At 44.6% G+C, this 22,688-nt stretch overlaps 1 protein-coding gene across 1 annotated transcript in view; it reads left to right on the top strand.

The window, feature by feature from the left end:
* Positions 1–22,688, top strand: part of rab3da (RAB3D, member RAS oncogene family, a) — a 50,452-nt gene that overhangs the window by 13,447 nt on the left and 14,317 nt on the right. The window contains exon 2 of the mRNA XM_043694932.1: positions 9,486–9,713. Within this exon, the coding sequence (XP_043550867.1) occupies positions 9,486–9,713 (228 nt within the window). The remainder of the gene's footprint in view (positions 1–9,485; positions 9,714–22,688) is intronic.

Below are 22,688 nucleotides of genomic sequence, written 5' to 3'. Positions count from 1 at the left end.
GCACCATCGATACAGTCAGGGGCGTGCCCTCCACTCTGCTTCCTGAAGTCAGTGACCAGCTCCTTCACTTTGCTGATGTATGTCCTGGATTCACCAAGGAGACAAGCACTATTGGATTTAGTAATGAGTAATGGGCCAGATTTAATTAGTAATCTAATTGTGCGTGAACATTGGTCAAAAATAATGCTCATAATATGATTGAGTTCAATGTCGCATTTGAAATTGAAAAGCATCAGCTACTAGAGTTTTAGATTTAGATAAGCCTAACTCTAATGAGATAAGACAGAGACTATCTACAGTAAACTGGGAAAATCTGCACATGGGTAAAACAACAGAAGAACAGTAGGAAGATGTTTAAAGAACCGTTTAACACCAACACAAAACCAGTTTATCTGTAGAGCCCTGAGTGGAAAAAGCTGCACATTACAAGAAAACCAGCCGCAGGCAAACAAACAGGCAAGAGGACAGCAGAAAACTAAAAGAAAGGATTTCCAAAATGCAGGAAAGATAAACGCACAGACCCTGCTGAATGGGAAAGGTACAAAGAATGGCAGAGGGCCACAAAGCAGATTGTAAGAATTACCAAAAGGGATCATGGAAGGAAATTTGCCAGGGATGTCAAACTCAGAAGCGATTTTATAATTACATTAAGGGAAAACAGTAGTCAGGACCACTGTTGACCCACTAAAGACTAACTATGGGGAAGTTATCAGTGACTCATGGAGAAACGGTTGACATGTTGAATAATTACTCAGTAATTACAGTAAACAAAGGAAGATAGCTTGCCGGAAGGCTCAAGGAAATTAATTGTGGATCGGGAACAGGGACTGAATAAAATTAGTGTAAGTAAAGCGTCGATAATGAGGAAATTAATAAAATTAACGATGGACAAATCCCTGGGACCTGATGGTTTCCATCCGAGAGTGTTTAAGGAAGTAGGGGAGCACATCACTATAATCTTTCAGAGTTCCCTAGATACGGGGTCATTCCGCTGGATTGGCACATGCCGCTCTGCCTTTTAAGAAGGGCAAAAGAAAAAAAAACAGGACATTACAGAGCAGTTAGCCCAACATCTGTGATGGAGAGCTTGTTGGAGTCTATAGTCACGGAAGGGGGAAACTGAATACCTATAAAATTTGCAGTTAATCAGGGAGAGCCAGCATGGATTCATGACAGGTAGGTCATGCCTGATGAACCTAATTTAATTTTTGTAGAGGTGACCAAGGCAGTGGAGAGGGAACTGCCTGTGGTGCTGGTTTACATGGAGTTCAAGAAAATCTCTCAGTGGTGAAGGCCCACGGAAGAGACTGTCAACTGAGATGGAAGCCTACAGAACTGAGGATAAAGTACTGTCATGGCTGGGAAATTGTTTGAGTGGAAGGTGACAGAAAGTAAGGATAATGAGTAGGTACTCAAATTGGCAGGATGTGACCAGTGGTACCCCACAAAGGGGCCTCAATTATTCATGACTTAGATAATGACACAGAAGGTCATATCTCCAAATTTGACACACAGTAAGATGGCACTGCATACAGTGTAGATGATAGCATACAATTTCAAAGGGCCAATAGGCCGAGTGAGTGGGCAAAGCTGTGGCAGATGGTGTTCAGCATAAACAAGATCAGGGCAATTTCTAGATGGTATGAAGTTAAATACATTTGATGTCCAAAGAGACTTGGGACTTCAGGTGCATGGACCTTTTAAAATGTCATAAAGAGATGTCGAAAAGAGTCAGGTAAGCTAATGGAATGCTGGCCTCTATATTTACAGGAGTACAAGGATGCAGACGTTATGCTGCAGTTGTACAGAACCCTGGTTAGGCCCCATTCGGTGAATATATCTGGGCACCACACCTCAGGAAGGATAGAGTGACCTTGGAGGGAGTACAACTTGGGTTTATAAGAATGATACCTGGACTTCTGTGGTTAAGTTATGAGGAGAGATGATACAAATTAGTTCTGTTTTTCTCTAGAATTTAGAAGGTTAGAGGGATGATCTGGTCAAAGTATTCAAGATGATATTAACAGGAAAACACAGGGGAGATAAAGATAAACTATTTCCACTGGCTGGGCACTTGGTCTGGGAATGAGGGCCAGACCATTCAGGAGAGATGTTCGGAAGGCTGGGAGAGGTTTGGAATTCTCTTCCACAAGCGGCAATGGATGCCAGGATCAGTTCATTTTAAATCTGAGAGAAAGAAAACTTTGTAAAGTCAAAATATTGGGGCAGGTTTGTGGAACAAGGCCACAGATCAGCCATGATATCGACTGAATGGTGGGATAGGTTTGAGGGGCTGAATAGCTTACTCTTGTTCTTATGTTTCTGAACTGCTGCAAACCCCGGGGGGTGGAAGAACGTCCACAGTGCTACTGGATAGGGAGTTCCAGGATTTTTGACCGAATGGCTGTTTCTGACTTGAATAAGGCTCTCAAGAGGGTACTTTGATGGTGGGTGTGGAAATGAGGGCAGGAGTGTGCACTGAAGTGTGGATTATGCCTTGGCCAATTTAACAGGAGCTCCCAATCTGAATGGGTAGTTCCAGTTTTGGCTTTGTTTGGATTGAGTGGGCTTGGTGGTGGTGAGCTCCACCCCCCCCCCCCCCCCAAACTTTCATCAATGCTCCACAACCACCTGATGAAGGAGCGGCGCTCCGAAAGCTAGTGCTTCCAAATAAACCTGTTGGAATGTAACTTGGTGTTGTATGATTTTTAACTTTATACTTCCCCACCCCCCACCGGTCCAATACCGGCGTCTCCAAATCATGACATATAATGACATATATGCAAGCCTGTGCTTTTCCCTGGCGGGGCGTGGATAATTTGCACAATCCCGGGGTGGTGGGGTGGACTGGCTGAAGTCGATAGCTTTTTATTCCTGATGAAGGGCTTTTGCCCGAAACGTCGATTTTACTGCTCCTTGGATGCTGCCTGAGCTGCTGTGCTCTTCCAGCACCACTAATCTAGAAGCTGGGAATGAAGCCAGCGTTGCACTTTCCTGTGTAAATTCAGCAGCATCGCTCCCCATAGCTTGTCGTGTCTAAAAAATATTGTTTAAATTTCCTGTCAGTCACAAAGCCATTTTAAAGGACCAATACTGGTTTGAATTTTGAAGCGCCCAGAATGCTCACTTCCACTCAGTCCTTGATAGACATCTTTTCTCAAAAACCACCTTGAAACATGAGTGATCAGTGCAAGGAATAAAGCTGGGCTGTGTAACTGTGTCAGAGAGAGCAGACGAGACAATGGTCTAAGGGATGGAATAGTTAGGTACAGACATGACGGGCTGATGGGTCTTTTTTCTGTAGATCTCTGACCCTACGCCTACAAGGTTGTTTTTATTTTCACGTTTTCCCTCGGACACTCCGTGTCCGGTGTGCTGTGCTGCTGGAAGTGTGCTGTTGGGAATACAGGATGATCTTTATCAGAGAATTTCTTTGGGGGAGCAGGAGTTCTGATGGATATCAGTTGAAGGAAACCAGCCAACCGTCAACCCTCTGTTATCGTGGTCCACCGACCAATCAGGTGTGACAAGATCAGATCACTCTTTGGACAGTCAGAGGCATTTTTCTCCCCAGGTCGGAAAGGTCAACTACAAGAGGTGAAAGTGCTGGTGTTGGACTGTCAGAAGTCACATGACACCAGGTTATAGTCCAACAGGTTTATTTGAAATCACAAGCTTTCAGAACGCTGCTCCTTCGTCAGATGAAGCGTACAAAAGAGGGCAGAGGTTCAAGGTGAGAGGGGGTGAAGTTTAAGGAGAGAGAGTTTTTCCCACAGAAGGTGGTAGGTGCCCAGAATACACTGTCAGTGGAGCTGGTGGAAGCAGGCACATTAGCAATATTTAAGGCATATCTTGATAGACGCATGAATGGGAGGTGAACAGGGGATTGAAATGGCATAAGCGCAGCAAGTAGCGGGTCTCAATAAGGATTAGAATTGGTGGGTCGAAGAGCCTGTTCCTATTCTGTATTGAATTAACAAAAACCAATATTTCAAGAGATGAAGCTGATTTCTCGGAGGGAAATCAGCCACAGAGAGCACTGGCTGCTTTAAGAATCAACATGAGTCCAGCAATGACTCAATCTATCATTCATTTTCCCTCTTTTGCAAAAGCTGCATTTCATTCAAGGTTCAGTGGCCTCTATTTCCTAATCGGAAGAAGACCCATCAGTTTAAAATGAAGAAGAAGTTTGCGACAAAGCAAGGTCAGGGAGACAATGTGATGATAATGTTGTTCGAATGGCCCAAGTGAATGTACGGGGGTAGCTGGTTCGAATCCCCCTAGAGCCGCTGATGTACTTAAATATATTTCTTTTAACTCGTTCACAAGGAGTGGGTGCCATTGGCTAGGCCAACACTTAGTACCCATCTCTAATTGCCCAGAGGACAGTTAAGAGTTGATAACATCATTGTTGGTCTGGAGTCACATGTAGATCAGACCAGGGTAAGGACGGCAGCTTTCCTTCCCTGAAGGACATTAGTGGAAGATTTTTGGATAATCAATATGGTTATCATTAGACTGTTAATTCCAGATGTTTTATTGAGTTCAAATTCCAACATCTGCCAAGGTGGTATTTGAACCCTGGGTCCCCAGAGCATTACCTGGGTTTCTGGATTAATATCTAGCGATATTAATATTTAGGCCATTAGTAGAAATGTGACGCTAGTCCTAGTAATAGACACCATCCTAATTCTTCTGTGTACTTTTTAAGAATGACAGATTTCTATCTCTGACTGTGGCCTACATTTGACTCCAGACCTTCAGTACCACAGTTGACTCTGAGCATGGCTCTCAATTCTAGGGGCGATCGGAGATGGGGCACAAGCGCTGGCCTCGACCAGCGACACTCCCATCCCCCCTGCCCCCACCAGAGAAGAATAAAAATTTGAGTGTGGAGAAATAGTTTCCAACTCCCTGACAAGGGACGTAAGTATAAGATTGTCACTTATACTGACTCGCTAAAGAATAGTGAAGGATGATCTTTTGCATCGAGACTGGTTGAGTAATCAAAATGGAGAGCATTGGTGCACGCTAAAAATATTTTAAACACTCTGTTCAGATATTAAGATGCCCCCTCAATGGAACAAGTGAACCTAGACCTTCCATCCAAGAGGTGGGGACACTGGGGGAGGAAGAGACCCACTTGGTGTGTTTGAAAGGAAATGGTAGCAGCATAGAGGGCAGCCGGGGTGATGCAGTCATTAAAGCGTTGGAACGATATAGCACAAAGCAGACTATTCAGCCCATCGTAGTAGTTCGAGACATTTCAAATCAACTTGTTCAATGATGTTATAATGCACTTCTCAACCAGGAGGGACTTGAACCTAGGTCTCTTGCCTCAGAGGTAGAGACACTACCACCACACAACAAGAGCCCTCCCTGCGTCAGCTCAGCGAAAGAGGGCCCATTTAGTCCCTCTCCCTGCTTGTGTCCTATAGCTCCTGTCTTTGTCCCTGGAGTTGGGGGTTTCAAGAGAATGGAGCACAATTTTAAGGTGAGAGGAGAGTGATTTTCAAACAGACATGAGTGGGAGATCATTTTTACGCAGACGTTTGCATGTGCAGTGAACTTCCTGAGAAAGTGGTGGAAGTGGGTACAGTTACAACATTTGGATAAGTTCATTAATAGGGAAGGTTTGGAGGGATATGGGTCAGGAGCAGGCAGGTGGGACTATTTAGTTTGGGATTACGGTTGGCATGGACCGATTAGACCCAAGAGCCTGTTTCCATGCTGTATGACTCTATGACTATGAATTTTAGATCATAACAACGCACTTTGTAAAAGATGTGTTCACGTCCCCACATTTTGCCAATTATTTTAAATTTGTGCACTCAAGTTATTGATTGTTCTCCCAATGGAATCTTCTGTCCTGATAAGTATTAGCCACCTCTGTTAAATCTCTCCTTTCGGTTTCTCTGCTGTAGGGAGGTCCACCACGTTTCTTCAATCACTTCCTAGCAATTAGCCCTGGAATGTTCGAGTAAGTCTTCATGACACACCCAGTGATGTCTTGGCATCCTCCCAAAGCATGGTGTCCAGAAATAGCCATAGTGCTGCAGATAGAAACAGATGCTCGTACAGAATACAAACATTGGTATCCAGCCAAATTGCCTGTTTCTTCTTCTTACCCTCGCTAAAGCCGCCATGTTTTCATCTCTGCCCTTTTGCCCCAACTCAGCACAACGGCTGCTGAAACCTTTGTCCATCCCTACCTTACCTTGGGACCTGACCATTCCCAACACACGCATCACCTCCATAGCTCACTTTCCTCCTCTTCAGACCAGTCCTACCTCGGACCAAATCTATGGTCATCTGTCCCAGTCTGTGGCTTGGTGTCAGACTTGGTTTTATATTGAGCGAAAGTGAGGACTGCAGATGCTGGTGATTAGAGTTGAGAGTGTGGGGCTGGAAAAACACAGCAGCTCAGGCAGCATCTGAGGAGCAGGAAAATCGACGTTTCGGGCAAAAGCCCTTCATCAGGAATTTTAAACAACTCAGGAGGTTTTATTAGATATGGGGTGCTAGGTAAGTTGTACTTGTTATTTACGTGCTGTTGGTTCTGTTATTCTTTGTAAATTTTGCATTCCTGAGGCTGAAACCTCCTACCCCCACCCTTGACCTAATATTCGATCTTGAAGGTTCATAGTTTCTGTAACGTGTATGGATGTATTCTTGTTCCACCTAGGAGGAGCACACCTGGGTGTAGTGTGTGACCTAAATGGAGCTGTGTAGCTCCTCTGTGGACAGACTGAGTGATGCAGAACCTAATGTTGTGCAGTTGCTGCTGAATCTCTAGCTAAAAATCACACAACACCAGGTTATAGTCCAACAGGTTTAATTGGAAGCACACTAGTTTTCTGATTTTTAACTTTGTACACCCCAGTCCAACACCGGCATCTCCGAATCTCTAGCTGTTGTTCTTGCAGAGACCCCACGATCTCAACCCTTAAACCAGCTTGTTCCCTTCCACTGCTGGAATGGCTAAATGCTGACGGCAGGATTAATGATTTTACGAGCAAAATACTTTCTTCCCTTTTATATTTAAAAACTGGCCGCTTGTCAGCTTGGTTGCTTCTTCCCAGTCAGAGAGATGCACAGCACCGAAACAGACCCTTCGGTCCAACTCGCCCATGCTGACCAGATATTCAAACTTAATCTAAACCCATTTGTCAGCACTTGGCCCATATCCCTCTAAACCCTTCCTATTCATATAGCCATCCAGATACCTTTTAAATGGTGGAACTATACCAGGCTCCATCATTTCCTCTGGCAGCTCATTCCATACACAAACCACCCTCTATGTGAAAAAGTTGCCCCTTAGGTCTCTTTTATATCTTTCCCCTCTCACCCTAAACCTATGCCCCTTAGTTCTGGACTCCCCCTACCCCAGGGAAAAGGCCTTGTCAATTTATCCTATCTATTAGATTACTTACAGTGTGGAAACAGGCCCTTCGGCCCAACAAGTCCACACCGCCCCGCCGAAGCGCAACCCACCCATACCCCTACATTTACCCCTTACCTAACACTACGGGCAATTTAGCATGGCCAATTCACCTGACCTGCACATCTTTGGACTGTGGGAGGAAACCGGAGCACCCGGAGGAAACCCACGCAGACACGGGGAGAACGTGCAAACTCCACACAGTCAGTCGCCTGAGTCGGGAATTGAACCCGGGTCTCTGGCGCTGTGAGGCAGCAGTGCTAACCACTGTGCCACCGTGCCGCCCATCTATGCCCCTCATGATTTTATAAACCTCTATAAGGCCCCCCCTCAGCCTCCGAAGCTCCATGGGAAACAGCCCCAGCCTGTTCAGCCACTGCCTATAGCTCAAACTCCCCAACCCTGGCAATATTCTTGTAAATCTTTTCTGAGTCCTTCCAAGTTTGACAACACCTTTCCTATAGGAGAGAGACCAGAATTGTACGCAGTATTCCAAAAGTGGCCTAACCAATGTACTCTACAGCTGCAACATCACCTTCCAACTCCTATACTCCGTACACTGAGCAATAAAGGGAAGCATAACAAACCAAAAATGAATGCAGTATTCTACAAGTTCCACTACAGTGGTGGGATCTAAACTCATGTCCTTTCAGCTTTAACCTGAGCATCAGGATAAATATTCCCATGATATTAACCTGAACCATTCCAACCAGCCTTGAAGCCTGCCTGATCTGCACAGCTCTCTCTGACATTCAGATTACAACAGGGTCTTGGTCAGGTGGACCAATGGGCCGTGGAGTGGCAGTTGGAGTTTAATTTAGATAAATGTGAGATGCTGCATTTTGGAAAAGCAAATCAGGGCAGGACTTATACACTTAATGGGAAGGTCTTAGGGAATGTAGCTGAACAAAGAGACCTTGGAGTGCAGGTTCATAGCTCCTTGAAAGTGGAGTCGGAGGTAGATAGGATAGTGAAGAAGGCGTTTGGTATGCTTTCCTTTATTGGTCAGAACATCAAGTACAGGATATTGCCAGGGTTGGAGGGTTTGAGCTATAGGGAGAGGTTGAATAGGCTGGGGCTGTTTTCTCTGGAGCATCGGAGGTTGAGGGGTGATCTAATAGAAGTTTATAAAATCATGAGGGGCATGGATAGGATAAATAGACCAATTCTTTTCCCTGGGGTGGGGGAGTCCAGAACTAGGGGGCATAGGTTTAGGGTGAGAGGGGGTCATGATAAAAAAAAGGCTATATTGAAAGGTAAAGTAGAATTAACCTCATACATTAATTTCTAAACTAAAGCAAATGCAAAATTGTGGGCGGCACGGTGGCACAGTGATTAGCACTGCTGCCTCACAGCGCCAGAGACCTGGGTTCAATTCCCGCCTCATATGACTGACTGTGTGGAGTTTGCACATTCTCCCCGTGTCTGCGTGGGTTTCCTCCGGGTGTTCCGGTTTCCTCCCACAGTCCAAAGATGTGCAGGTCAGGTGAATTGGCCATGCTAAATTGCCCGTAGTGTTAGGTAAGGGGTAAATGTAGGGGTATGGGTGGGTTGCGCTTCGGCGTGTCGGTGTGGACTTGTTGGGCCGAAGGGCCTGTTTCCACACTGTAAGTAATCTAATCTAATCTAAATATAAAGGGGACCTAAAGGACGACTTTTTCATACAGAAGGTGGTGTGTTTATGGAATGAGCTGCCAGAGGAAGTGGTGGAGGCTGGTATAGTTCCATCATTTAAGAGGTATCTGGATGGCTATATGAATAGGAAGTGTTTAGAGGGATATGGGCCAAGTGCTGGCAAATGGGTTTAGATTAAGTTTGGATTTCTGGTCGGCAGTTGGACCGAAGGGTCTGTTTCCGTGCTGTGCATCTCTCTGACTCAAGGGTCACCAGACCTGAAATGTTAATTCTGCTTTCTCTCCAAGGATGCTGCCAGACCTGCTGAGCTTTTCCAGCAATTTCTGATTTAGTTGTTGTTGAAAAGGAACCAGCCTTGTTACAGACACTGATTTAAAAACCTTTTTTGTCTTGTCTCTGTTCCTGGTAGATGGCCTCAGCGAATGATACCAAACAAGTGCAGAAAGATGCTGCGGATCAGAATTTTGACTACATGTTCAAGTTGCTGATCATTGGCAACAGCAGTGTTGGCAAGACCTCATTTCTGTTTCGGTATGCCGATGACTCATTCACATCTGCCTTTGTCAGCACAGTCGGTATTGACTTCAAAGTGAAAACTGTCTACAGAAACGAGAAGAGGGTGAAGCTACAAATATGGGTATGTTTGCAATAAATTTATTCTGTTTGAAGTTTAATCCTATCACACGCTGATACTGATGTAACGAATTTGGCAGCAAAAGAGTGACAAAAAGCTTAATGCAAATCTACGATTTACGACAAACATCAGTTTCCACCTTTCCTGTCTGGAGTCTTTCTCTGTCCAGATACCGAACCTCACTGAGGAAGAACTCTGTTCCTGTTTTTGAAATAATTCCACCACCAAATGAAGAACTCAGATCTTTTTTAAAAAAACAATAAACGCAGTGTTTTTAATTAATGTGTCTCATGGTGGATGGATCTTGAACCTGGATGTGCTGGCCCAGAGACAGGGCCCTACCCCACTATGATACAAAAACACTTTTATAATTAGTGACAAACACTGTTATTAAATACAGAGGAACCTCGATTATCCGGCATTCGATTACCTGAATATCGGAATATCCGGCAAGATCGCAAGGTCCCGATGCTCGGCTAACTATGTTTTCCAGCAATTCGATTATCTGGAATTTGATTAACCGAATGAAATACTTCCCGCCCGTGCCCTTCAGATAGTTGAGGTTCCTCTGTACTGGGAGGTTGATAGAAGAGTGTACAGTTGCTTTGATAGTGTAGTTATTTTTTTAATCAGCCTGTTCAAACATGCTATGATACATTTCTGAGAGAGGTGGGACTTGAACTTCTGGCCCAGAGGCAGGGACTGTAACACAAGAGCTCTCCTTTGTAAATATTTTAATCAACCTGTTATGGCACACCTCTGGAACAGGTGGGACTTGAACCCAGGTGCTCCTGGTTCAGAGACAGGGACAGCCCGACCAAAACAGACCTAAGAACTCCTTTCTTTAAATACGAAAGTGCCATCAGCTCTGCATTTTTTTTTGTAGTGAGTTTTTTTTCTCAGATATTTATTAGGGATTTGCATTTTGGGAGGGTTCGCTGTGTTTTCTGGCAATGCCTGTCAGAGGTTTTACATATACTTGTGAGGGTAAAGGGAGCCTGATTTTAATATCCAAAAGTCAGTCAGCACTCTTGGGTGTGTCCCATTAGGTTTTGTTTCTCTGATTTCGGAATGGGACTTAGAACGGTCACTGCAACCCGAGATTTGGTGTATTCTGGTTATGCTGCTGGACTCGTATTCCAGAGGTCTGAACGAATGTTTCAGAGAGGAATTAAATTCAGAAAATATTGCAAGCAATTCTGGTCTCCTTACTTTTGTAAAGATGTTGTGAAACTTGAAAGGGTTCAGAAAAGATTTACAAGGATGTTGCCAGGGTTGGAGGATCTGAGCTACAGGGAGAGGCTGAATAGTCTGGGGCTGTTTTCCCTGGAGCGTCGGAGGCTGAGGGGTGACCTTATAGAGGTTTACAAAATTATGAGGGGCATGGATAAGATAAATAAACAAGGTATTTTCCCCACGGTTGGGGAGTCCAGAACTATAGGGCATGGGTTTAGGGTGAGAGGGGAAAGATATAAAAGTGACCTAACGGGCAATCTTTTCATACAGAGCGTGGTGTGTGAATGGAATGAGCTGCCAGAGGGAAGTGGTGGAGGCCAGTACAGTTACATTTAAAAGGCATGTAGATGGGTATATGAATAGGAAGGGTTTGGAGGGATATGGGCCAAGTGTTGGCAAATAGGACTAGATTAGGTTAGGATATCTGGTCAGCATGGACGATTTGGACCAAAGGATCTGTTTCTGTGCTGTACGTCTCTATGACTCTGAGTGTCTGTGTGGAGTTTGCACATTCTCCCCGTGTCTGCGTGGGATTCCTCCGGGTGCTCCGGTTTCCTCCCATAGTCCAAAGATATGCACGTTAGGTGGATTGGCCATGCTAAATTGCCTGTAGCGATGTGTAAGCCACCTATTTACAAATCTTAGGTACTAAAGTAGAGAATTAAGGGGAAAAAAAGCTAAAAGTTCTAAATTACAGTTTTTGACAGTATAAACCAGAGAAATAAAGTTAAAAGGTGATGAGGTAGTGGGGTTTGGAAATCAAGGGGTAGTGGTGGTCAAAAGGTCCATGAAGACTATGTTGTCAGGAGTCTCCCCAGCTCTGTTTCTAAGGCATGTCTTTGATGAATGGGGTACGTTCAACAACAGAATAGCAGTGAAGCTACTGTATGACGGTAATCAGTCGGAGGTTTGTCCCTATGACAGTCTCGGCAGCAGTGCAGGGTGCCACTTGACTGTTTGCACACCTGGTGGGTCTTGGCAGAACCCTTGTGCTATTTGTCACAATCTGCGGCTGCTACGATCCTGCCATTTGCAGGATTTACACTGCAGCCATGTGACTGCAGAAAGCACTCCAGCGTTTCAGGTGTCGGCCGTCCAGTGTGACTGGAATCCAGGAAGTAACAGCAGACAATGTGCGGAGGCCCCATCCATCCGCCCAGAAAATAAACCTGTTATTGTCCTTGTCGATGGGCGGGTGTGCAAAATCCGGGCTGACTCACTTCTTAAACACTCGTAAAGCTGAGTGTATGCAGTGAAAGGGAGGGGAGGTGGGCGATGGCTGTGGGAAGGAGCTGTTGTCTTGCATAGGCCTGAAATACAAAACCTGGCTCCTTCAAGTGAGCAGCTCACTGCTGGAATAAATGAGATTATGTTTTGCTGCGTGCTTTTTGTTTAACTGGTTTGTGACTCTCCTGTTCTCTGATGCTTCTGGCTATGTGCCCAGTTGTCATTGGTAATAACTCTCTACAAAGGGGCCAGTACTGGCAAATTGCAGTTCATTCATTCATTACCAGTGCTGATGCAGTGAGGGAAATTAATCAAAAATATCCGGGAAAGCATGGCCTCGATTATTGTTGGCCAGAAGGCTTAAACTTGTTGTTGTCAGGTTTTTGAGAACAGGTTTGAGACAAATTGAGTACTGTTGCTATGTGAGCAGTTGAACCATAGTTATAGAAGAGATGGATATGGGTTCGGAATTCATAAAAAAAAACAAGGAAGAGAGATTCCAGTTTGAAGTTACTGAGATTACCACATACCATGCAGGGTGTTGAGTGGAATTCCTGAGAAAACGTCGATTCTCCTGCCCCTTGGATGCTGCCTGACCTGCTGCGCTTTTCCAGCAACACATTTTCAGCTCCCTCTAAAACATTGGTCGAGAACTGGTTTCAAAAATTTACTCTGGTGAAAAGTGGCCTTTGAAGTGTAAGTTTAATGGAACATGCGATTTCTGAAATCAAAACTGTATTCCGAAGACTGCACTCTTCAGCTCCGTATGGTTTGTCTTCAGAAATCGCAGTTGGAAGGCCTTTGTTGTTATATGAGTGCATTCAATATTGGGGCAGCATGGTGGCTCAGTGGTTAGCACTGCTGCTTCACAGTGCCAGGGACCCGAGTTCGATTCCAGCCTCCGGCGACTGCCTGTGTGGAGTTTGCACATTCTCCCTGTGTCTGCATGGGTTTCCTCCGGGTGCTCAGGTTTCCTCCCACAGTCCACAGATGTGCGGGTTAGCCATGGGAAATGCAGGATTACGGGGATAGGGTCGGTCTGGGTGGAATGCTGTTGTGATGGTTGGTGTGGAGTCGATGGGTCAAATGGCCTAATTCCACACTGTAGGGATTCTTTTCTGTTCTATTTTGGAATGTATGCAATCTGTTACTGTTCACAACAGCATTGTGTATTGGGTGAGACGGTGGCGTACTGGTGATGGGGACCCAGATGCACGCTGCTCACAGGTGGCAGCTGGTGAAATTTAAAACTCATTTAAACATGAAAGCAAAAGCTGCTCACCGTCAATTGTCTAAAACAAGCCTGTTTGTTCGTGTCCGCTATTTTAGGGAAGGAAATTTGCTATCTTGACATGATCTGGTCTACATGCGACTCCAGAACGTCCCTCAGCCAAGTGTTTGGCACTTAATTGGTACTAAGGGCAACTAGGGATGGGCATCAAATGCTGTTGACCTTGCCCAACAATGCCCACATTTCAAGAATAAATACAAAAACATATTGATGCTCATATTATGGCATCATCTCTTTTACTTGCAGTTATAGTACACAATGTGACTTTAGCTATCAGTACAAGAATAGAATCCCTACAGTGTGGAAACAGGCCATTCAATTCTTCAAATCCACAACAACCCTCCGAAGAGCATCCCACCCAGACCCACCCCTCTCCCTATGCCTATAACCCTGTATTTCCCATGGCTAACCCACCTAGCCTGCACATCCCTGGACACTATGGGGCAATTTAGCTTGGCCAATCCACCCGAACCTGCACATCTTTGGACTATGGGAGGAAACCCTTGCAGACACAGGGAGAATGTGCAAACTCTGCACAGACAGTCGCCCGAGGCTGGAATGACGCAGTAGTGCTAACCACTGAGCCACTATGCTGCCCGGTACAACACAAGGGCCCTTTACTCTAATGCTGACATTTGTAGATTTTATTTTAACCAACCTGTTCAGATGTGTTACAACACACCTGTGGACTCAAACTTGGGTTTTCTGTCCCAGAAGTAGGGTCACTATCACTGCACCTCAAGAACAGTCTATTTCAATGAGCTTGAACACACCTCAGGACTAGTTGGGACTTGAACCTTGGACCCCCTGGCCAAGAGGAAAGGACGCTGCTGCTGAACCACAAGACCCTCATATTTGCTGACTTATGTAGTTAGTTTGATGTGGGGGATTGATCTGGATATTGGAGGAAACGTTCAAATCTTTGTTCCTTTTCTGATATGCTAGCATGGACAGATTGAAAGGTTGAATTACCCAATCCCAGTTCATATTTGCTATCTCTTGACTTCAACAAACTGATCAATAAAGTGCTGGCTACTGGGTAAATGAGGGACAGCTGTAGACCAGCCATGTTTAACAACTTAACACTGATCTTATCAGTTTTAAAAATAGAGAGTGATCACGAACCACCAGCTACTGACTTAAATAACTCTGTGTGCAAACATTTCAATATTTTTGAAAGTCTTGAATTAAATTTGTATCTGTTACTTTTATTATTGATATTGTAATGTTTTGAGACCAGAGTAGTCTCCTGGTTTGCAAAATGCTGTGTCTGTCAAAGCAGGAACGTGATTCAAAGGAGTGTTGACAGCATTTTGAGAATGTGAAGCATAACAATCAAAGGTTTGATCCAGCCTGTCCTTCCTGAAAGAGTTACAGTATTTCCTACCCATCTCCCTTGAGGGATCAACATTAAAGAATAAGGCCATCTCATGAAGAGCTACACCAGATTTCCTAACCTCTCAAAATCACCCTTAGCCCATGCAATGAAACAAGGATATGCATTTATACAGCGCCTTTCATGACCACAGGATGTCTCCCAACACTATACAGCCAATGGAGTACAATTGAACTGTAGTCATTGTGGTGATGTAGAAACTATGGTTGTTAATTTGTGCACAGCAAGCTCCCACAAACAGCAGTATAAAAATGATCAGTTAATGTGTGATGTTGATCCAAAGGAATGAATATTGGCCTGGATAACTGCAGAGAGCTCTCTGCTTTTCTTCAAATTAATGCTGATAGATCTTTTACATTCATCCGAGCGCTTCCATTCCTTTGATTTCTTTATTTATCTATTGGGTGACATAGTGGCTCAGTGGTTAGCACGGCTGCCTCACAGTGCCAGGGACCTGGGCTTGATTCCAGCCTCAGGCGACTGTCTGTGTAGAGTCTGCACGTTCTCCCTGTGTCTGCATGGGTTTCATCAGGGTGCTTTGGTTTCCTCCCACAGTTCAATGATGTGCAGGTTAGGGTAGATTAGCCATGCAAAATTACCTGTAGTGTCCAGAGATGTGCAGGCTTAGGTGGGTTAGCCATGGAAAATATAGGGTTACAGGGTGGGGTGGGATTCTATGATCCAGATGTACTCTTACACATACAACTGAACAGTTTTTGTTTCCCTCTCATTACCCATGGTATCTTTTTTTCTCTATTAACCACTGCCAGTAAATCCCTGGAGTTTCTCAACTGAATAATTTATGTGCAAGTGCCCGCTGAAAGCAATGCAAAGCAGGAAAGGGCGAAATCAAAATGGAGTTGGAAGGGGTCACTTTAATTCGACATTTCATCCGAAAGATGACCAGCCTGACAGTACAGCATGCCCACAGTGCTGTGCTGGAATGTTCACTTTGTCGTTAGTGCCACTTCACAGGCATGGCACCATCACTCCTCAGGCAAAAAAGCTCGGAACTGAACAACAGCCAACATTTGAAGTGCTGGTCAGTGGAGACCAAACTAGTTAGGGAGTTAATGTGCAATCAGGCAAGCTTTATAATAACAGGTGATGATTTTCTGAAAGACTTTGTTTTTGTCTTTTGAGTAAATTTGCTGTATTCATAAAATCAGAGAATTGTTCCTGTGCAGTCAGTGATGTCTACACTCTCAGCATTTTGACTTCGTGCCTGTCTCATGCCTTTTCCCTGTGCCCCTGTGTGTTTCTATCCACTTATTCAATGCCGTCTTGAATGTCTCCATTGAACCTGCCTGCACCACACTTTTTCAAGCAATGCATCGTAGACCCTCATGACTCAGAGTGAAAATGATTTTTTGTAACTTCACGTTTGCTTCTGTTGTAGTACACTTGAAATCTGTGTCCCCCCACCACCCCGATTCCCAATTCTTTTAGAAGTGGGAACAGTTTCTTCCTATCCACTCCGTCCCCTACACCTCTTCAGGGTCAATGGTTCCAAATTCTGCAGCCGATCCTGACAAATGAAGTTCTGTATTCTTTCCCTAGCACAGAGAACAAAATGGGGAGGCATTAGTCTGGAAGTATTATTATTAGACTATTAATCCAGCGACCCAGGTAATGTTGTGGGGACCCAGTTTCAAATACCCCCATGGCGAAATTTCCACAATCTGGAAATAGGAGTCTAATGATGATGATGAAACAATCATCAGGAAACACTGACTAATAGCTTTAGTAAGTTGGTTAGCTCAGATGGTTAGAGCGTGGTGCTAATAATGTCAAGGTTGTGTGTTCAATCCCTTCACTGACCAGGTGCGTCATTTGGATTTGAACGTTGGGTTTCACACGTGTGCGTTTGTCAACGCTTGTCCTATAAGGCGGTACAGTGGCTCAGTGGTTAGTACTACTGCCTCACAGTGCCAGGGACCCGGGTTCGATTCCAGCCTCGGGCGACTGTGTGGAGTTTGCACATTCTCCCTGTATCTGCATGGGTTTCCTCTGGGTGCTCCAGTTTCCTCCCACAGTCAAAACATGTGCAGGTTAGGTGAATTGGCCATGCTAAATTGCCCATAGTGTTCAGGGATGTGTAGGTTAGGTGCATTAGTCAGGGGTAGATGTAGAGTAGGAGGGTGGGTTACTCTTCAGAGGGTCAGTGTGGACCCGTTGGGCCGAAGGGCCTGTTTCCACACTGTAGGGATTCTATATGTTGGAGATCACGGTGGGTCAGGCAGCATCCGTGGAGAGAAAGCAAGCTAACGTTTCGAGTCTCGATGACTCTTCATCCAAGGATTTGTCTAGACTTGAAACGTTAGCTTGCTCGATTTCCAACACATTTTGTTTTGAGTACAGATTCCAGTATCTGCAGTAACTGCTCCTTCTTTCCCGAGCAGTCTGTCTGGCTGGATAGTGAGTGATCATTCTCAAACCCCCGACCACAGTTAGATGATGTGTTATGGGGAACCCACCCACTCGCTTGTTTTCCCTGCCTCTAAGCCACTGGGCGTTGGGTGGGGAGTGGAGAAGGGGAGCTGAAATCAGCAGGCCTAGATCTGTCATTCTCCAACGATAGCCAACTTCACTCTCTGCCTCCATCTCTCCTTGGAGCCAGAAGGTGGTGCGTTCAAATTCCATTCCCGTATTTTATGCTCCCAATCCAGGATGGAAAACAGAGCAGTACTGACGATGTGGTGCCTGCCAGAAATTAATTATTTGAGATGTTAAACCCCGGCTCCAACTGGTGGATGTGAAAAACCCTATGATGTCACTTCAAAGAACCTCAGGGAAGCTCTCTCATGTGACTTGTTGAATATTAATCTCTCAAACATCTTTTGCATAAACAGATATTGTTTGTGTGAGTTAACTGCTACATTTATTACGTTTAACAGTGACCACTAATGTATTTAATCGATTCCAAAGTGCTTTGGGATCGTTGCAGGTTATAAGGGATGCGAGAGAAGTAGAAACCATTGTAACCACCTTGCTCGGTTGTCTGTCTCTCTCTCACCAAGCTAAGAGCTTCTTTTTGCTTTGCAATATGTTTGTGCAAAGCCAGACATGAGGTTACCTAGTAACAGAATAGATACTGGGTTTAATAACACAAGCTGCTTTCTCTGGGGCAGTTTCCAATCTTCTCATTCGGTCAGTAACTGCTGTCTTACAGGTCAATGGGCCAGAACTGAAAGAGTAGGATTGACCTTGGGAGCTTTACAATGCTGCACTTGCAGTTATTAACAAACACTCAGTGCTGAGGGATGTTCCAAAACCATTTAACGAGTTTGACCTCCCCCTCTGTCACATACAGTCAAAAGCATAATATGGTTTAACAACTGATAGTATGAAGATTTAAAGCATGAATTGTTTAAGTATTTAAATGCGATCTTATCAGTGATTGATTAAAATAGCATTATAACCAACAATGCCTCAATGTTAACCTAACCCACCCAGCACTGAATTATGACTTAACATATTGGGGTGGCTCAGTGGTTAGCACTGCTGCCTCAGCACAGACCCAGGTTCAGTTCAACCCTCGGATGACTTCTGTGTGGTGTTTGCACATTGTCTCCATGTGTGCGGGGGTTTCCTGCGCGTGCTCCAGTTCCCTCCCACAGTTCAAAGATGTGTAGGTCTGGTGGATTAGCCATGCTAAAATTGCCCTTCGGTGTCCAGGGATGTAAATGTGTGGTTATAGAGATAGGGTGGGGGGTTGAGTCTGGGTGGGATGCTCTTCGGAGGGTTGAGTGATTTTATGATATTCGTGGACATTTTGTAACATGACCACCTGTCCCACATTCCCGCCATTGGCTGTTCAATAGGTCCATCCTCTCATTGCCCAGCCCATCCTTGACCAATTTTAAACCAAGCACTCAATTGGATGATTCTCGACTGTCTGTTAGTCGGTCCTTTTACCGCATGCCCAGGATTTTTATAATTGATAGCAGAGTATTTTGGGAAAAAAAGCACTGTTACTTTTTTTCTTCAGTGCATGTGTGATCATTCTCCTGGGAGGTTTTGACATCTTCGAGATTTCAGGGTAAATCCTGAAAGGTTGACAATCACTAATCCGCCATATTGGTTCAAGGCAAAAGCCTGCCTTGCTAGGCCCAATGCACATCATTGACTTGACTTGGTTGGTTTGACATATCTGTACACCTTTCCTGTCCATTAGGTTAGATATTGTGTCTGAAGAAGGACTTATCAGAGTTGGATGGACCATAGTAGCAACTAAATTGGGAAGATACCAGGAAAGTAGAGATTGAAGTACTGGTAAACAATGGTTATAGTCCCATGAGATCAGGATATTTAAAAGGTTTTCTTACTGAGGCATTTTGCAAAAAGTACTGATGGGAATTGCCTCGGGAATTAAGTGAGTCTTCCATGTGATAGGGGAGGCCAGAACAAGTTAAAGAGACCCCTTTATGGAAAGTTTACAGATCCAAGTTGAAGTTAAGATGTGAATGCTGGAATAGGCTGAAGGGCCTGAATGACCTCTTCCTGTGTCTAAAGTTTCTGGCAAATAGAACAGGCTAATCTAGAGTCCACAGACAGAAAACCAGTCCGATATGGACACAGACGCCAACTCATGAACAGCAGGAATCGAGGGGAAGCACTGGAAAGTCTGCCCATTCTGAGCTGTACTTCCTGCTCCAGTTTCTACGTTACAAATATTTCTGATATCTTAATACTCCCCCACCCCAGATAGTGCAGCCTCCCTCAGAGCTGCAGTTAGACCAGTGCCTTCTGTTTCAGTGGAATGGCGTGGTAATGTTCACACCGACATTTTACAACTGTTGCCACCCAGCCCCTCCGTCCTCCATTCCCAGCCCAGATGACATTCCCTGCTGGAGGCTGGATATCTCTCATGGTGTGGTCACTGATGAACTTTGGTGCCCATCTCCACATGTGACACCAAAGTGATTGGCAATGATCGACTATTTAACCATGGCGGACTCACTATCAGGAGAGTCCAAACCGGATCTTGCTTGATGTCGATCTCACTGTTGACGGTCTCACTGGGCCCCCACTCATCCATCCCTCCCCCAGATCTGTGTCAAAGTCCCGCTGTGGAGAAAGTGAGGATTGCAGATGCTGGAGATCAGAGTCTAGAGTGTGTTGCTGGAAAAGCGCAGCAGGTCAGGTAGCATCCGAGGGGCAGGAGAATCGACGTTTCGGGCATAAGTCTGTCATGGGCTTCTGCTGTGGTTTTTCAGCACCACACTCTCAACCGAAGTTCTGCTGTGCTCTCTTTGCATTAGACCGGATTGGAGATCAAACCAGCACCTTCAGCTTGCTGTGACCCTGTACCACAGAGGCAACAGTTCTCACCAGAGCTTTTCTCAATCTGCTTTATTAGCAAAAAAATTACTGGAGGAATCCAGCACGTGTAGCTTCCTCTGAGGAGAGAGGAACGGTCAATGATTCAAATCCATGATATCGGATTTGAAACGTTAACTCTCCCTCCCTCCATTCAGTTACTAAGTTTCTCCAGCGTTCTCAGATTTGCAGTATCGTGCCTTTTATTTGAGTCTGTCCCAGGGTTTGGTTCATTCGTAAGATTATATTACTGATATCAGTTGAGAATGCTGCTAGTCTAAGCTGAAGGCCTGTGTCACTCCCCACAGGCATGTTGCCGTTCAGTTGTGCCAACTCCGAAAGGGGACAAACCAGTTTTGTCACGAGGCAATTCTTTAAAGTCGGAAAATGCCTTGCTTCCAGAAGACCAGAACAAGTGCCTCAAAGAATCTTGTTCAGGGTGAGTCTTAAATATAAGACTTGAGCCAGGGATCTGTACCATCGATTCCAGAGCTACACACAACCCTTTAAAAATCCTAATTGTGAATCCAGAACCCTTTCAATTGAATTAAGATTTTAAAAAATAACCTAAAGCTAATTAAATCAAAAAGATTTAAGAGCTGTGGTTTTACTGTGGAGATAAAAATTAGGCAGCCATTAAGCTGCACTTTGCAAATCCATAGAGAAACATCACCGGGCTCTCGAAACAAGCCTTTTACATTGATGTGACTACACTGTGGCTATACATAATGCCTTTGGTTCAAGGAACAGAATTGATGGCTGCGACCATGGTGGTTTCTCATGTATTGGAGTCAATAGATTATTCTGAATGTACTTCAGAACGTTTTGTTTTCTTTGTGAGAATCGATAGCTGGATGATTTTCTTAATTCAATACATCTTCAGTTTAAGTTTGTTTTAAAGATGGCTTTACTCACAAAATTAAACTATAACAACTTGAGATTGAGCTTTTAATCTAGTTTAATTTTGATTTGTGTTTCTATTGATTTATATAGATTTATATGTAGAAAGATGGGAAATAGGATTAAGCCAGTCGGCCCTTTGAGTTCGTTAGTCATTCAGCTAGATCATGGCTGATCTTCCACCCCAAACTCCTATCCCTCGGATGTCTTTAATATCCAGAAATCTATTGAGCTCTGTCTTGAACATACTCAATCACCGAGCATCCGCAACCTCTAGGGTAAAGAATTCCAAACATTCACCACCCGCTGAGTACAGAACTGCCTCCTCACTATGGCCATAAATGTCCTACTGTTTCTGTACATAAAAATCTTCGGTGGGTCCAGTTCAGGTCCCCCAGTAATAGGAAGGATATTATTAAGCTGGAGAGGGTTCAGAAGAGATTTTCCAGCATGTTGCCGAGTATAGAAGGTCTGAGTTATACAGAAAGGCTGGGACTTTTTCACTGGAGCGTAGGAGGTTGAGAGGTGACCTTATCTGTGTGGAGTTTGCACATTTTCCCCGTATCTGCGTGGGTTTCCTCCGGGTGCTCCGGTTTCCTCCCACAGTCCAAAGGTGAGCAGGTCAGGTGAATTGGCCATACTAAATTGCCCATAGTGTTAGGTGCATTAGTCAGAGGGAAATGGGTCTGGGTGGGTTACTGTTCGGGGGGGTGGGGGTGATCGGTGTGGATTGGTTGAGCTGAAGGTCCTGTTTCCACACTGTAGGGAATCTAATCTAATCTTATAGAGGTTTATAAACTCCTGAGGGGTACAGATAGGGTTAATGGCAGTTGTCCTTTCCCTCGAGTGGGGGATTTCAAGATCAGGGGACACATTTTTAAAGTGAAAGGAGAGAGATTTTCAAAAAGACATGAGGCAATTTTTTTACCCAGAGGGCAGTTTGCGTGTGGAATGAACTTCCTGAGGAAGTGGTGGATGTGGGTACAGTTACAATGTTTAAAATATGTTTGGGTAAATACATGAATTGAAAGGTTTGGAGGGATATGGGCCAGGAGCAGGCAGGTGGGACTAGTTTAGTTTGGGATTGTGTTCAGCATGGACTGGTTGGACTGGAAGGTCTGTTTCCACGCTGTATGATTCTGTGACTGTGTTCATATAACGCATTTATCAAAAATGCAATTTATACATCCTACTGGAGCAATGGCAACTCGCCAAATATTTAGAAATGTCCTAATTCTATGTGAGTAAATTTAACTTTCTATTTTCTGACTCCCAGCAGTTTTTATATTAAGCAAATTTATTTTGACGAGACAATTCAGGTAATAATAAAAAGAAACATTCCTTATCTCTGCCTCCAGGCTTTTGTAAGTCATGTTGGTGCCAAGAGTTTTGTTATAAATGGCTCGTTTCTGCCACACTTCAGTACTCCCTGTCTTTAGCAAATGGCATTCACGCTTGCAGTTTTAAAAGGGACTCACTGGAGTAATCGGTTGAATGGACAGGATACCAGAAATTCCGAGACGTGCGGGTAGAACTTCAGCCCTAACTATCCTGGTTCAACTCTCATGGGGTGATACATTAATACTGCTGGAAAGGAAGTTACCAG

The sequence above is a fragment of the Chiloscyllium plagiosum genome, chromosome 8, assembly GCF_004010195.1.
Source record: "Chiloscyllium plagiosum isolate BGI_BamShark_2017 chromosome 8, ASM401019v2, whole genome shotgun sequence".
NCBI classification, from domain to species: Eukaryota; Metazoa; Chordata; class Chondrichthyes; order Orectolobiformes; family Hemiscylliidae; genus Chiloscyllium; species Chiloscyllium plagiosum.
This window is presented reverse-complemented; position numbering and strand designations above follow the sequence as displayed.